The sequence below is a fragment of the Crocodylus porosus genome, unplaced genomic scaffold (assembly GCF_001723895.1).
Source record: "Crocodylus porosus isolate Cpor-Errol unplaced genomic scaffold, CroPor_comp1, whole genome shotgun sequence".
NCBI classification, from domain to species: domain Eukaryota; kingdom Metazoa; phylum Chordata; order Crocodylia; family Crocodylidae; genus Crocodylus; species Crocodylus porosus.
The window spans coordinates 34,193,296-34,208,481 of NW_017728906.1; the positions used below are offsets into that span (position 1 = coordinate 34,193,296).

General features: G+C 40.2%; 1 protein-coding gene across 8 annotated transcripts in view; it reads right to left on the minus strand.

The window, feature by feature from the left end:
• The window catches only part of TIAM1 (T-cell lymphoma invasion and metastasis 1), a 263,725-nt gene that overhangs the window by 74,163 nt on the left and 174,376 nt on the right, over positions 1-15,186 (minus strand). For all 8 annotated transcript variants that reach the window (XR_002099702.1, XR_002099703.1, XM_019528813.1 and 5 more), the window contains 6 exons: positions 13,336-13,508; positions 8,821-9,045; positions 7,598-7,783; positions 4,093-4,239; positions 2,192-2,266; positions 824-994 (listed from right to left, as the gene is read on the minus strand). Coding sequence is in view for 6 of the 8 variants with exons in the window: in XM_019528813.1 (XP_019384358.1) it covers positions 824-994; positions 2,192-2,266; positions 4,093-4,239; positions 7,598-7,783; positions 8,821-9,045; positions 13,336-13,508 (977 nt within the window). In the remaining 2 variants the exon portion in view is untranslated. The remainder of the gene's footprint in view (positions 1-823; positions 995-2,191; positions 2,267-4,092; positions 4,240-7,597; positions 7,784-8,820; positions 9,046-13,335; positions 13,509-15,186) is intronic.

The window sequence follows — 15,186 nt, forward strand, 5'->3', positions numbered from 1 at the left end:
ACCCATGAGGATTCTCATGAGCCAGATAATGTGGTCCTGTATACTAGGGCCCGATGGAGTTAGTGTAGGGCCTGATCCCAGTGCTCTGGCCCAGGCAGAGGCAGCAGGCAGTGGATAGTGGCTGGATCTAGGAGCATCAGGGTAGAGGTGATGTGGGCCCAATCCTGGCATCTTGGGCTTGATTCAACCTTGCCCTGTGCCATTAATCTGGCCTGCACTGAAATATACTTTTCCCTCTAGCCACAGGGAATAGATAGGTCTGGGAGCAGTGGTCTCAATTTACAGCTAGGGACAATTTGGGCTAGATATTAGGAAAAAAAAAAAAATTTACTATGGAGGATGGTTAAACACTGGGACTGACTTGCCCACAGAGGCTGTGGAATCTCCATCCTTGGAAATTTTTAACAGCAGGAGAAACAGAGACTTGATTGAGAAGAGTGAGTCAGCTATGACCCTGCCTTGAGTAAGGGGTTGGAGCAGACGACCTCCAGAGATCCCTTCCAACTCTACTATTCTGTGAAAGTCTCTCTCCTCCTCCCCCCTTCAGGCTTTTGAAAAAAGCTAAGCATTACATGCAAACATTTTTTTCCTTACACAACATTGCTTAATTTTACTAAATGACTCATTATTACTCTGATTTTATTTCTAATGAACAACTGGTCTATTACATTCAGTACAGCAGGGGAGCATCTGAAAAACCTAGAACACAGGCATTTGAACCCTTCCTCCCCCCCCCCAACCCCCCACATTCATTAAATAGTCATTCCAAAAGGACATGCAATTGTCTGCAAGCCTTTCCCCATAAAAAACTCGTAATTTTTACCTTACAAATCATTTCTAAAATGTCTCTTGCAGTGTCCCCTGGACGTACTACTGTCAACGCAGACTGGTTATTTGGCAGGCCGAACCAAGATGGTGTAAAGTACTCATGAACCCAAATGTCACAGTCAGGATTATGTTGATGGACGCTAGTCAATGCCACTTCTTTTTCACGCTGAATAGAAAATGCCACTGTTAAGACTATTAGAACAACACTTACAGTCAAATCTTTAATACCACGTGTAAAGAAGTCAGTATGCATATGAGACATCATGCCATGGAACACTCTTTAGAGGGAAGGCACTATAGTCATAAACCAAAATAGGGGCTAGTTTAGATTAGAAAGTTTTGCTGGTTAAACTACAATATAAAACACAGATCTTCAATCATTGTGGACACAGCTATACTGGTGTAAATGTGATTAAGTCAGGATTTCCTATGGGGAAATGGGAATTTTAGAGACTTAACATAAAAAACCCTGAAGTTAAAAATTAAGACTCAAATATATTGCATCTCCCAGCTAGTCAAGTCAAAAGTGCAATAAGGCTTCTAAGGCTAGGTACCATAGGACATCACCTTTCAATTTATTTTGAATTTTTTTCTCTCTTGTAGGTTTAAGTTGACCCCTAAGGGGTAAATTTCCAGCAAGTAATAGAACTACATAATTCCTATTAGCAACAAATGGAGTCATATGGCTAAATCCCTACTCACTACATTAAAAACATATCCTTTGGCATTGGCTTAGCAGTATTTAACAGCTGACTTTCCTTTGGGAACCTGGGCTGGAATTGTAATTGGAAAGCAAAGAACCTCATGGAGTTGCAGAGAGTATTAAAGCTAACTGTAGAGTATACCGTCCTTTCCAAATTAGCAACAGGTTCACAAAATTCCAGTGTTAACTACAATTAACATGTTAAGACCTATTTCCTCTATGTTCGCAAGTCCTGCACTCTCACCTCCATCTCCTGAAATAAAGAAATTAGCATAAGGCCAAAAATGCCATTATTATAAACAACATGACTATAAACGATATTTCATTATCTGCTAGAATAGGTATTATTGTATGAAGGGCACCTTAATGTGACTGAGGTAATACAGCCCCATTAGCTTCAGCCCCAGCTGCTCTTGTGCATCTGGTGGCTACACCCACCCCATGTCCTTCATGGTGAGATGTGGGAAGCTGCTGGGACACCAGAAGGCAGAGGATGCACACCCCTTCCAGAGGCCCAGCATCCTGACCCCACGCCTGACAAAGCCAGATCGGGTTGGCTGCAGGCAGCATTGCCTGTCATAGGACCTGTTCTCCTACCAAGATTCCACTTAATCTGACCATTTTACTGTGCTTTAACTTAAAAAGACTAGTGGCACTTACCTTGCCATCTGGTGCTGCATCATCAAAGATTCCCTCTAAAGATTTTTTTACTGAATCAACACCTTCACCAAACACCTGTAGAGCAAAAAGTGCCATTTCAAAACCTAATGGGATGATAATGTGAAGTACTTAAAGTCTGGAAGTACAGACCACCCAAAACAAAAGTACTGTATCTATATCCTGAGGTTTAGAGGGACAGCCTCCCTGGCACCTGGTTTGCAAGTTAAAAATAAATATGAGAAAAATATCAACGTCTTTAAAACACAAAGGGAGCAGAGCAACCCAGTTCCAAGCTTTGAGCTCTATTTCCAATTCTATTGCTGCCTTACTCTGAGAAGCTGGACAATTTTTATCCTCTCTTTTTGTTTGCCTATATGTAAAATGGGGACAAGAATGCATGCTCACTGTTGCTTTGGACTTTGAGGCCTTCAGATGAAGACTGAAACATAATTAGGTATTCTTGTTATGAATCAACGTTTTATGCATGTTGTGCACACTTATGAAAATACAAGTCTCGTTTCTTGCTAGGAAAATAGCAGTTAGTGATCCAGGATGAGCTAAGGATACAAAAAACAATGGGACTCTGTGCCTGAATGAAGACATGTGGGAGCAAGTGTACAAGTTTGATTTGAAAAAACTTTTTAAACATTCACATTTTCTATTCCAGCATAATCTTTTAAGAGAAAAAATAAACACCCACCACTGCACCAGCAATTGGGGGAAGGGGGGGGGTGTCAGGGGAAAAAAAAGCCCCAGAGCCAAAACTAAAACAAATCCAAGTCCATCCCTTGCCAAAAAAGGAGAAAGGAGAACAAAAAGGAGACAAATGCCTGTGACATTTGCCTTACATGAGGTATAATGAATAACAAGTGAAGCTATAATTAGGGATGTTTGGAGAGTACAACAGGAAGATATCTTCTTACTCGTTTGAAACACATTTTGTCTGAGGAAGATCTGGGGAGGTAACAGCATAGAAATGTGAAAGATTTCGTGTTAGAACAGGGATGCCAAACTTGACTATTGTCACCCTGGGCCAGATCCAAACTGTGGGACTTCTCATGCAGAAGACCCGGCAGTTGGGCAGCGGTTAATGCTTCCATTGATCTGTCTACCCCCAATTCCCAGCCCTCTAGGAGTCCTGCAGACCAGGGGAAACAGCTTTGCAAGTCAAACCCAACCAGTAGGCAATACCTTTGGCAACCCTCCAAAATAGGTATTGTTCCTAACAAATATACCAACCTCAGTAATCGGGTTCTCTCTAAGTTTAGGTGCAGCTACAATGATCTACAGTTTCTAGGGGTGCAGGTTGTAGCTGTGTTGGTCTACAGGCAAAAGAAATCACTACTCTGGGCAGACTATTACAAATATCTAGTTGGTCTAATAAAAGATATCACCTCTACCCAGAGTTCTGATTCCTACAAATTCTGAGCTTTCATTTAAAGAAAAAAAAATATATTTCTGTTTTATTCTCTATTAAAAAAAAACAATTCTCAGACAGATGTGATGCTCCTGCCTTCTTAATCAAGACTTGCAGAAAAACACTTTCAGGCAACAAGATCACAGCAGCAGCAACAGTTTAAAATACAACTTGTTTATCTCAGAAAAGGTGTGACCTTTCAGCTTCAACCGGGACCACTTAAACACAAGCTGCTATATACTTATCAGTAATTACAGTAACTCATTTTGAAGAGGACACATAATGACTATACAACTACAAAAGCTTAAAAAGAAATGCTTAAGGTTTGATGTGAAACACATGTTAAAAGTTCTCAGTATAAACAACTCCAGTTTTTCCTTTTTTTTTTGCCTGAGCTAAGAATATATGTTTTTCCAAACTATCTTCTGAAGGCCATAAAACAAGCCTTGGAAAAAAAAAATCCAGCTTAGTCCTTGCTGCCTACCTGATTAATGGTTGGTCTCCCCTGTTTTTTCTTTGAGGTAGTATCCAGCCCCCAAAGAGAAGAAAACCGGCTTCTCCGTTTGCTGGCAGATCTGGACATGGCCTGTGTCCTCCTTCTCACTCCGGACTCTCCAGTGCGAGCTGCCACCTGTCAGTGACATAAGGTTTTAAAACCAAAGGCTGCAGTATCCCAGGATATCCCCGTTGCTTACCTGCTTTAACAACACAGGCTAATGGGAAAGAGTTAAGTACTAGAGTAACAAATACATATTCCCAAAAGGAACAACATTAATGAGGCCAGCCTATTTTCTTCCTACTGTAACTCAATTCATTTCATCTGACATAAAACCCTCCTAAAATTAGCAGTGTCCAAGGTCCTTGGGTGCCAAATTGAAAATGTTTTAGAGGTCCAACTCTCCAGGACTGAGCACTCAACCCTTTAAGTATCACCGCTTCTTTTACAATGTTTCAATCTAAGTACTCAAGAACTGAGGTACTCCAAATGTGAGCCACCATCAATAAGCGTGGTGTCTGTCTCTTTATTAATACTTGCAAAGTGCACTGTACATACCTGACCAGAAGCTTAAACTTTTAACAGGCCAACTAATGTGGCTGAAGACTTTTAAATTAAAAGATTTTCTTAATGGAGAACAGCGTATTTAAAAGCTAGTAAAGAAAAAACAAACAAAACACCTACATTACTTTATTCATGGCAAAAAGTCTCCCCCATCCCTTCTCACTTCTGCCTTTCTGCTAGCACACTTCTTATTCACTGTAACGTTGCAGGATGCCTGCATTACTGTGAAATCACAAATTCCCAGTAAAGCATGGCGTCCAACAGCAGGGGCAGAGGTATGGGGCCTACTTATTAACCTACTGCACAATTTTAAAGATTTTTTTAAGGGCTTTGTTTTATAGTTTTTTGTCAATTAAATATGACAGAACCTAAACCAAAAACTAAACCTAACTGAACAACCCTACCACTCCTAGAATCAACCCTAAATTCCAACGAGACTCAGTTTTTTCTATAGTTATACAAAATGATGTGAACTGAGGTGCTTCAGCTGAGCTCAAGCCCCTCAGCAGAACTGTGAGGAGCTGAGATCATATTTCCAATTAGATAAACTTCAACTGCTTGGGCATTTGAAAAAAAAAAATTATCCCCTTTAACTATCCACTTAGCTGAAAGATTTTTCTTCACATGACAAAACAATTCAGTAAAGTTTCTCAAACTGGGGAATCCTTCATGGGAATAAAACAGAACATCAGTCAGAAACAAAGCCTCCCACTCTCCTTGGGTACTCCTTCCAACATTCAGGACAAAGGTGATGTCAAATTATCAGTGCTGAGTCAAGACAGCCAAGCTCCTCTTTGTAAGAGAGGGAGTGGTAAGAAGAATGGCAAGTCCAATTTGGGGAAAAAAGTGCAGCAGACACACCCGTCTTGCAGACCTGGAGGTGAATTTCCTGGATTATACTTTTAATAGATTCCCACACATTAAACCAATAAATAGCGACAGCATTTGGCATGCAATCATGCCTAGAACAAAGAAACCTGTGACGGTAGCTCTATGTACAAGGCTGAGAAACTAGTTGTTCTGGTCTTAAGAGTGAATTGAATACTGTATAAGGACTGGAATAAAGTACTGGGTTGGGTATCCAGAGAACAGATATACTAGGAGTAAGGGTGATTTTTCTCTAGAACACTAGGCAAAAAAGGGAAAAAGAGAAATTGAGGCATCATTCCAAATTTCTGGGCTTACATACAAACTCTTACTAAAATCTGATTAATTTATCTATCAGATTTGTCTTTGCTGTCAAAGATATGACAAGTCCTCTTTGTCATAACATCACAAAAAAACAACCCATCTAACAATGGCACCCAAACACCTCTGCTTAGACCATGTCTGCAAATGCAGTGTAGGACCTTTTATACAAAATTGTTCTCAAAGAAAGAAACCCACTTGATTGGCAAACAAGGCCAAGTCTTCAGCTTTTGAAATGTACAAAGCTATGGTGATTTACAACAGCTGAAGGTGTAGCCCCATGAGTCACCTAGAAGAGGTGGACTGTTCTTTCTCTGTGTTGTCAAATTGTGCTCAATCACCACAGTACCTTAGGGCCCTCAGGGTGCCTCAACTCAATATTTGGGGTTAGCTGTACCATCAATTAATTTATTTAGGAAGAAAGAGAAAAAGTAGTAAGACAAGAGATTGCCAAATGACAGAAAACATTTTATTCCAAAGATAACATTCAAAACACACTCCACTCTTTTCATTTGGGACCCCTAGAGAAAGTCACATGAAGAAGTAGATTTGTAGGTACACTCCCTACATTGCAGTGAAATTCGGCACTTATTAGAAGTGGGAGGCAGAAAAATGAACACAAATGTAAATGAAAAGCCACTTAAAAATATAAATTCACCAGCAATTATCAGGATGATGACGCTAATCTTTTTTATATAAAAGAACAAAAAAAAAATGCCTTTGCCTGAATTACAGCTCTGTATTCAATTGAAGGGTACAGCTGACATCTACAAGACAACAGCAGAGCTCAGCTATTTCTGTAGTGCTCCAGGAACTCAGGCCTGAACTACTGGCATGCTATTTAAATTCATAATTTAAAAAAAATAAAAAACCCAACAATTTGCAGGGTGTTTTGGTATGTTCTGAAGAGCTGATTTATGTTGTTTAAATTTCAACCATTTTACGCAGCCAAAGCTTGTTTGTAAAATGGGAAGGAATACAGAGGAGGTTTTTAACTTCCTTCAGAATGCCAATCACTGCAAACAGGATGCTGGCATAGGTAGGCAGCAGTCTCATCCAGACAGCTGAGAAGTAAGCCTTAGCCTACTGAATATGGTCTGATTTGCATTGAAGAGACTCCTGTTCATGTTACTAAGCTCTGAATCAAGCTCCTGCAGATAGGCATTAGAGATGGGTCCCAGCTGCAAAGTTTAGAGCCATATCTAAATTTTAGCAAGTTTTAGAACTGTTCACACCCAGCATATTAGTTCAGGACATTAGAGAGATGGAAGCCCCCTGTAAAGAATAGATCCATGTTGATCCCAAGACTGGATCTTGGGTTTTGGGGCAGGGCCATCTCTATCACCTACAGAACCACCCTGTTCATAAGGAAGTTAGGACTCAATACTCAATAATTAGGACTCAAGAGTCAATGCCATTTTTGTATCAACTGTATTGAAAGCAGGTATTCATAAAGTAGATCTATTAATTAATATCATGCGTTTAGAAGAGCCACAGTTCTCATACTCCGATAACAGAACAGGTTTCATAACCCATCACATTTGAGGCAACAAGCTGACCTCACCTCTTTTAAAATAAGATTAAAGGTCTGGACCCATCTCAGGATGCTGAAGTTCTGCACACTGCAGTAAGAATTTACCTCACAGACTAACTACTTTGACTGATTCAATTTCTGCATACAACACCCAGGAAATGTAGAGTTTAGCAGCAGTGACCTCTTGAGGTCTCTGTTCAAACTCACCAGCGCGTGAAAAGAAGAGACGGAAAAGATCCCAAGGCGACCCATCACAACTTTAGTTGGACGACTTGCAAAACCAAGCAGCCTTTTGGGGTTTGGCAGCTCTCCTCCTTGAAGGCTGGCTAAATAACAGCGGTAGCGAAAAAGGTCCATTTGGAACTGTTCAAGATTTTGCTCCCAAACAAAGATCTATAAAGCGAGAATTGGAGAGTGGAATATAAGGCAGAGAGAACAAGAGCACAATAGTAAATAACATCTTTCTCTTGATGTATATTACACTTCACGTTGCCTTACAGCTTTCTATCAACACTGATTATATTTTCCAAGAAGAGGGGGAAGAAACAAAAGGAGGATTAACGCAAAAAGTTTTTTAATTAGATAGAAAACAAATATTTTTATATTCACGGCTGAAATCTCCCAAGACAACAGCTACTTTGAAACAATGCTAATTAACTGTATTAAGATTCCATTTTTAATTTGCTTTGTACTGCAGGATTCTCTTCTGAGCAATCCTTAAGAGGAGTCTTTTATGCATCAAGGACAATAAAGATTAAAAAAAAAAAGGATAAAAAAATCACAAGATTCTACAAACAGAGGGTTCTGGATCAGCAGCAGCAGCAGCCAGGGTAGTTTAAGAATCATTGGAACTTTATGTTATACTTGAAAAAGTGAAGTACGCTGGGAATAATGAATCTTTTCAGTGGAAGAACTCTATAATCAGCATATGTGAGGACTCGTTTAAATAATTTAAATTGCTAGTAGGAAAGGGTTTCAAAACCCAACTACATAAATGTGTGTGTGGGGGGGGGGCGGAATTTTCCTTAGCTTAGCACTTTAAAGACACAGAAACTCCCTCCTGCTACGGTTAAAATTCCAAACACATTTGGCAGCTCTGGGACCAGAACTACAATCTAATGAAGCAGGTTCCATATGTTAGTTTTCTAAAATAAGGTGCCACTGTGACAGAGGGAGAGACATCTGCTCTAGGATTTCTGTTTCTCAAATTCAGCTAGAGTTGTCCACTTTAAGTTGGAAGTGCCGGCAACAGAAGACAGTGATAACTGGGGATTCACAATGGCAAAGCTAGCTAAAGTTTGTAAAAGCACATGGAAAACCAAGGAGGTTTGTGCAGAAGAATTGGTGCAATCCATATTTAAGCCTAAAATAGCACAGCACATACAAGGTATTTCATATGAGACCATTTCAAAACACACTGGCAAGAATACCTGATCCAGGATGGTTTTCTTCTTTTTGGAGTCAGTTACTGAGGAAAGCTGCATTTCACCCATTTTCTTCATTTTCTCATCCATATCAATCTTCTGTTCCAGCTTTTTTATTTCAGTTTTCAACAGTTTGACTGTATCCTCTTTGTGATGTTGTCGTGCTACTGCTGTCGCACATGCAGAATGAATTGCAGTGATCCAGTTCTCTAGTTCAGTCTGGCTAGAGGTCTGAAGAGAAGGAAAGGGGAACAGCAAGAATCCTCTTAAAATGATCAGACATGAACAAATACAGTTCCAAAGAGAACTCTTTTCCTTTGATCTCAAGAACCAAAAAAAGCCTTAAATCTACTTTTATCAGAAGAAATAAAAACATAATTTTCGTATGTGAAAAGGCTACCTTTAGCTCAGCACCATGCATTCAGCTTTTAGAATGACACCTATGTCTACATGCAACAGCTGCAGAATAGTTCTTAGCAAGTGCTTACAAATTACCTTCCTTGTTCATTGTACCGGTACGATAATTTTTAGCTAATTATTACATGAAATTCTGTAGACTGCAAATTCCTTGAGGCAGAAAGCACGTTTATCTGTGCTTTTCACAGTGTGGAACTTATTGCTGGCTTGCAACAATTAATAACAAGTTAAGGAAAACAGCAAGCATATTATAGTATTAGTGGACTCTTTAAAAACATTGCAAATTAGAGCACCTTTCAGCTTCAAAAGATCCCCAAGCAGTCTAAATCCAATCTATATTGTTAAAGGCCTACTTAAATTTACACATCACTGGCTGCGTATCGCACACTCATTTCTCCCACAAACTGGATGCATTGTTTGTTTTCGTGGGGAGATGGAAATACCACTCTACTGCATCTGACACTGGCATGTTTTCATGAAAGTCCTGTATTCTGATCAAGACTTAATAAAAAGTACTCCTTCTACATCCTCACCTGATAACAGTAAAATCTGCTAACCCCTTTAATCTTAAAACTTACTGTAAAAACAAAACTTCAGCTAATGATACAGAATATTAATGTTACAGAAGACTCCATAAACTTGCTCTGCATCTCCACCCCCAATACACTTGTCTTCTAGCTAAAAGGGGCCGCTAACACCATACCACTTCATTCGAATTAAACTTGCTGAAGTTAATTCATCCACCAGGACTGACAGAACAATTTATTTTCGTCACTTATTAGCAGCAAGAGAGAAGACTGTTCTAGCTGTTCTATCGGTGTTAGAAACTAGTGACAAAGGACCTCATCCAAACCCCATTAAAGTTGGTGAAAGACGCCCAAAGAGACTCAGTTCAGGAAAGCACTTAATAATGTACTTAATTTTAGGCATGTGTTTGAGCTCAGCTGACTTATATGGAACTCATATTTGAGTGAAACATTGCTTTGAATAAGGATACTTTCCTGAATCAAGGCTTGATTTCCCAGCTGTGAGACAAGGCCTATATTGAGGACTACATTCCTTTCTTTGTCTTCTTACTGAAACCACAAAAATTGTATTGCATACCAGTCCTTACACAGGCTCATGCTTCCAGTATTAAGATGATCACTTTTTACTGCCTTAAGGACTAGAGTTTGCCACCAATACAGATGAGGTGGAGAGCTCTTCTTGGTGAGATGTGCTGCCACAAAATAATTAAACTAACTACCCACAGATAGTTAGATGTCAGTCTAGCCTGAACTGCATACAAACATTCTTTGTACTCATGATGGAGCCAACCAGAGCTACAGTAAGACAATTTGCTTTCTGGTTTCATAGAGGGTACAATAATAATTGTAAAAGGCCCTGTAATTATTTTGTTTTATTCAATATTTCCAAGTAGTACTTTCATGGCATAAGCAGTAACATAACTGTGGCGGGGAGGAGTACCAGAATTACCCCAGCAAGAGTAGCTCCATGCTGGGAATGTCAAAACAGTTCCTGGTGGTACTTGCTACTGCTTTAAAAGGGAATAGTCAGAGCAGGCACAGCACACTATGGGGGCAGCAACAGCTCAGCCAGGGGGCTGTTTAGGAGTACCCAGCAAGGGTAAGGAATCAGAAATCCTTTTGCTTCTAGATCAATATGGCTACAACCTGGATACCTGGCAAGAGTAAGACTCTTGTGCCCCCCATACCTCTACACCCACTCTTGGAAGCACACGATCACTCTCCTTCCCCCACAGGGTATGTCCAGGGCACCAACTCTGCTTGTTACACCTCTGGTCACAGGGTTCAATTCTGGCATGTGCTGCTTTTTTGTGAGGGCTTTGGGGCAGGCTCTGGGATCAAAAAGGATTTGAATTTTATTCTGTAGGTGGAGCCAGATATTTAGCAACTGGGACAAGAGGACTGCTTCGCTTACAGTGGAGAAAAGGAAACACTGGAAGCAAGCTGCAAACATCTGAAATATGTATGTGATGTCACAAGATACTCTAGCAAATGCATGTGATATCCACATGCAATGGATGTGTGTAGGCATGATAGGAACAGACTGAGCAGGGACTCAGAGTTTAAGAGGTATGTGATGTCTCTGGACACAATGCAGAGCAAGGATAGATACAATATACATTAAATGGTGATCATACGTTTCCGCTTATCATATGGTCTCCAGAGGACAGAAATAATCTTCCTTAACCTCCTTGGTACTCTGTTCAAAAATAACTGACAATATTTTCTCATGTATGAATGTATATGTCTATGTTATTAGTAACTAAGTAACACTGCTGATCAGCAGCCTATATGCTCCAGCAGTTTTGTGTGCATCAGATCAAGCCTGGAGGATACAATAACTTACAAATTATTTCCACAATTATGATTGATCCTCTTTCCCACTCCCCAAGTTCTCCCCATCCCTGCTTTTTCTTCTAATTCTCTGTCTTCACAGTAACATGGGTTCCCCCGATGTAAGGGACAAAAAAGGTTTCACAAAGCACAAGAAAACAATAATTTACTTTGAAATGGCTCATTTTCTGCTCTTTCCCACAAAGTTACATGAAAACCTAGCCATTACATGACGACACAGCCTATTTAATGAATAAGGCTCTATGTTGCCACAAAGGAAATGTATTGAATGCGACCTTTTCAGTATTTAGCCTCTCCTGGCATTAATTTTATGAGAATGAAGGCTTTCCAAAAGAAATGCAAATTAAAGATGTTATAACAACGTAAGCAGATCTCGTGGTTGTGGTGCTTCACAGCCTATTAAATACCTGCTGGGTCCACATGCTCCTTGATGAAGTAAAAAACCCCGAAAAACACAAAACACTCACCTCAGAAAAGAAAGGCACTGGGGGAGGCAGGGAGAAGCTATGCAAAAATGTAACAGGGCTTCAGAAATGTCAGATTTGTTTCTCAGATCAACTGAAGGAAATCAGCATACCTCTGCTGAACTCAACAGAGCTATGCTGATATATTCCTGTGGGGACGTTTGGGCTACATGCTTTAAAAAGCTGGGGATGCAGATCAGAGGAATACCAGAGTGGGAGAAGCACTCAGCAATGCAGTATTTTGGAGATTTTAAAGCACAGGGAGACCTAGATGTTTTTCTGCTTTGTTCCAGTATTTACATTCTCAAACGATCACTTGAGGGGAAAAGATGGGATTCCCCACACCTGAAAATCTGTACCAAACACACCAGTATAATAGAGTAAAAATAATACAGTTAGGAAATGATGGCTACTCCATTTAGGTTGGCATTTCACCAAGGTCATATATGCCAACACTTGCTTATAATGCCCCTTTGCTCTCTACCGTGGAAAGACACAGAGAGCCCTAAGTCATGGAGTGAATTAACACTGCTTTGACATCAGCTGCAGAAAGACATGCAGACCCGTGGCAGGACACTTTAACCTCCCTGGACACTCCATCACTGACCTGAGGATGGCTGTTCTTAGACAGCAATCTTTTAAAAACTTTGAACAAGAACCTGCAGAACAAGAAATCATCCATAGACTGTCTTTAGTTAAGCACGGTTTAAACAGAGACTACAGATTCTTAACCTAAGTTTCTCAGACTCCCTCCCCACCCACCCTTTAAATTCCATATCTACAATGACAGGCTGGTGTTAAAGCACATGGGGCATACCTGTGCATCCCAAATTGTAGCTTTGTCTTGCTGTGCAGAAAAGAGTAAACTGCTTGATAACCATGTTACCAGACTGTATTAAAGCCTCCATTTTCATAGAATTGGTATACCATTTATTCATAAGCTAATAATAGTATTTTGATCCATCTATACCAGTGGAGACCAAATTTAGTTGTAAAACAGTAGGTTTGGCAGCACAAACATAAACCACATCTGACATCAAACCACTTCGGCACAGTTTTCTCTGTGTAGCCAATGGTACTGAACAAGCATCCCACCCTTATTCTTACCTTCTGGAGTGAAATCCCAGCCTTATTGAAGTGGATGGCATTTTGCTAGCTCACTTGATTTCAATACAAGCTAGCATTTCACCTCTAGTCTGCTGGATGAGCAAGAGTTAGGAAAAGAGAACAATTCTGCAAAACTCAAAAATAAAACAAACCTGAAAAAGGAATGCATCCCCAAGGGAATTACTGAGGCAAAAAACAAAGTCCTTCTTTGGGTGCTCAGGCACTGCTTGCACTATACTGTTTTCTACCCAGACGGCATGCTTTGGGATGCTGTTATGATCTATTCCAGATCTGCCATCAGTCTCATAGAAGAATAATGTACATCCTAAGGGAAAGAGTAAAGCGTTAGCAAGTAGCATGGACAAATACGGTAAAACCACATCTATTCAACTTAATTGTTTCTAAACAATACAGCACCAGTCCCCTGAGTTCTCAAGTGAAAATAAAGTCAATGAAAAACTTGAGCAGGTATAAGAATGTAATTCGATGGATCTTCCCTACAGACAGCTTAAAGCCCTTGAGTTTGGTCACAGATGCCAAGGAATAGCTTCCCAGTATATACCAGCCAACCGTCAATAACATAGGAGAGTTCATAAGAAGTGCCATACTGGGTCAGACAAAAGGTCCATCCAGCCAGAATTCTCTCTCTGACAAAGGCATTAGTGGATATGAGAGGCAGAGCTTTGAACTAGATACATTTGAGTGATCTATTCCCTATCCATTATCTTCCCTGGCATCTACCATCATGGGTTTAGAGATGCCAGAGGAAACGTCTCCAACCATTCTGTTCAATAGCTATTAATAGATCTATCATACATTAATTTGTATAGTCCCTTTCTGAATCTGCTTATACGATCTGCCTCCACCATCTCCTACAACAATTAATTCCACTAGTTAACTACCTGCTGCATAACAAAGTACTTTCTCTTGTTAGGTTTAAATGCGTTTCCTACTAATTTAAGTGGGAGCACTTCATTCTAATATTTTGGGACTTGGTAAACAACAATTCCTTGTTCACTTGGTCCACACCCATCATGATTCTAGAGACCTCTAGCATATCCCCTCTCAGCCTTCTCTTTTCCAAACTAAAGAACCCTAGCCTTTTCATAGATTTTCCATCTCTCCTGGTATGACAACTGCTCCATGCCCCTGATTTATTTGATTGCCCTTTCCTGAACTATTTTTTTTTTTAATCTTTAAACGTATATCTCTACCACAGACAGCCTGCTCCACTGCAGTTGGAAAAATGGGCAAAACGCTTTCAACTGTGTTCTACATATGAAGGCTGGTTGCAAGAATACATTAGGGTAGAAGTAGCAGCTTTGGAAAAAACTCTCAAACACATTTTAAATTGTTCCTTTCAAAACACTATGCTCACAATTAAATGTCATTCCTCTTTCCAGAGCCTGCCTTCAGCTGGTAAAATGAAATACAGCCATGGGTAGTACAGCCCCTGTCTGCTGACAAACACAGTCCCACAGAAATTAAGAAAGGGCACTGCCTTCTGTCTTGTCTCACACCACCAAGAAGCAGTGTGGGAAGAAAGAGCAATAGGACTCACAGGAAGGGTCAGTGCAAACCCTGGGGCAGGCAAGAGTTTTTTTGGAAGGAAAGAAATGTTGGTAGCAGGAAACCTTTACATGTTAATAGGTCTTGTGCTACTCTGGTAGGACATGACTTCTATCTTCTGCACCTCTTCTCTCTCAGACCATTCCTCTACTTCAATTCAGGGGTCTCTGTAAACAAAACTCTAGGACACTTAGACCAGACAAAATGTATGTGTACAACGCACCGGAGATCCAGCATGTCTGCGCTAAGAAAATAATGCACATCACCTTCGACGCGTTTTAGTTCAAAAGCGTACCATTGCTATTTTCTCAGCGCTGATGTGCATTTCGCTGTTTATATAAATGTATGCACTACAGCATTGGGCACTTTTAAAAGCACCCAGCACTGTGGTGCAAACATGTGTACAAATGCCCCTAGGCGCTAACCACTCCACC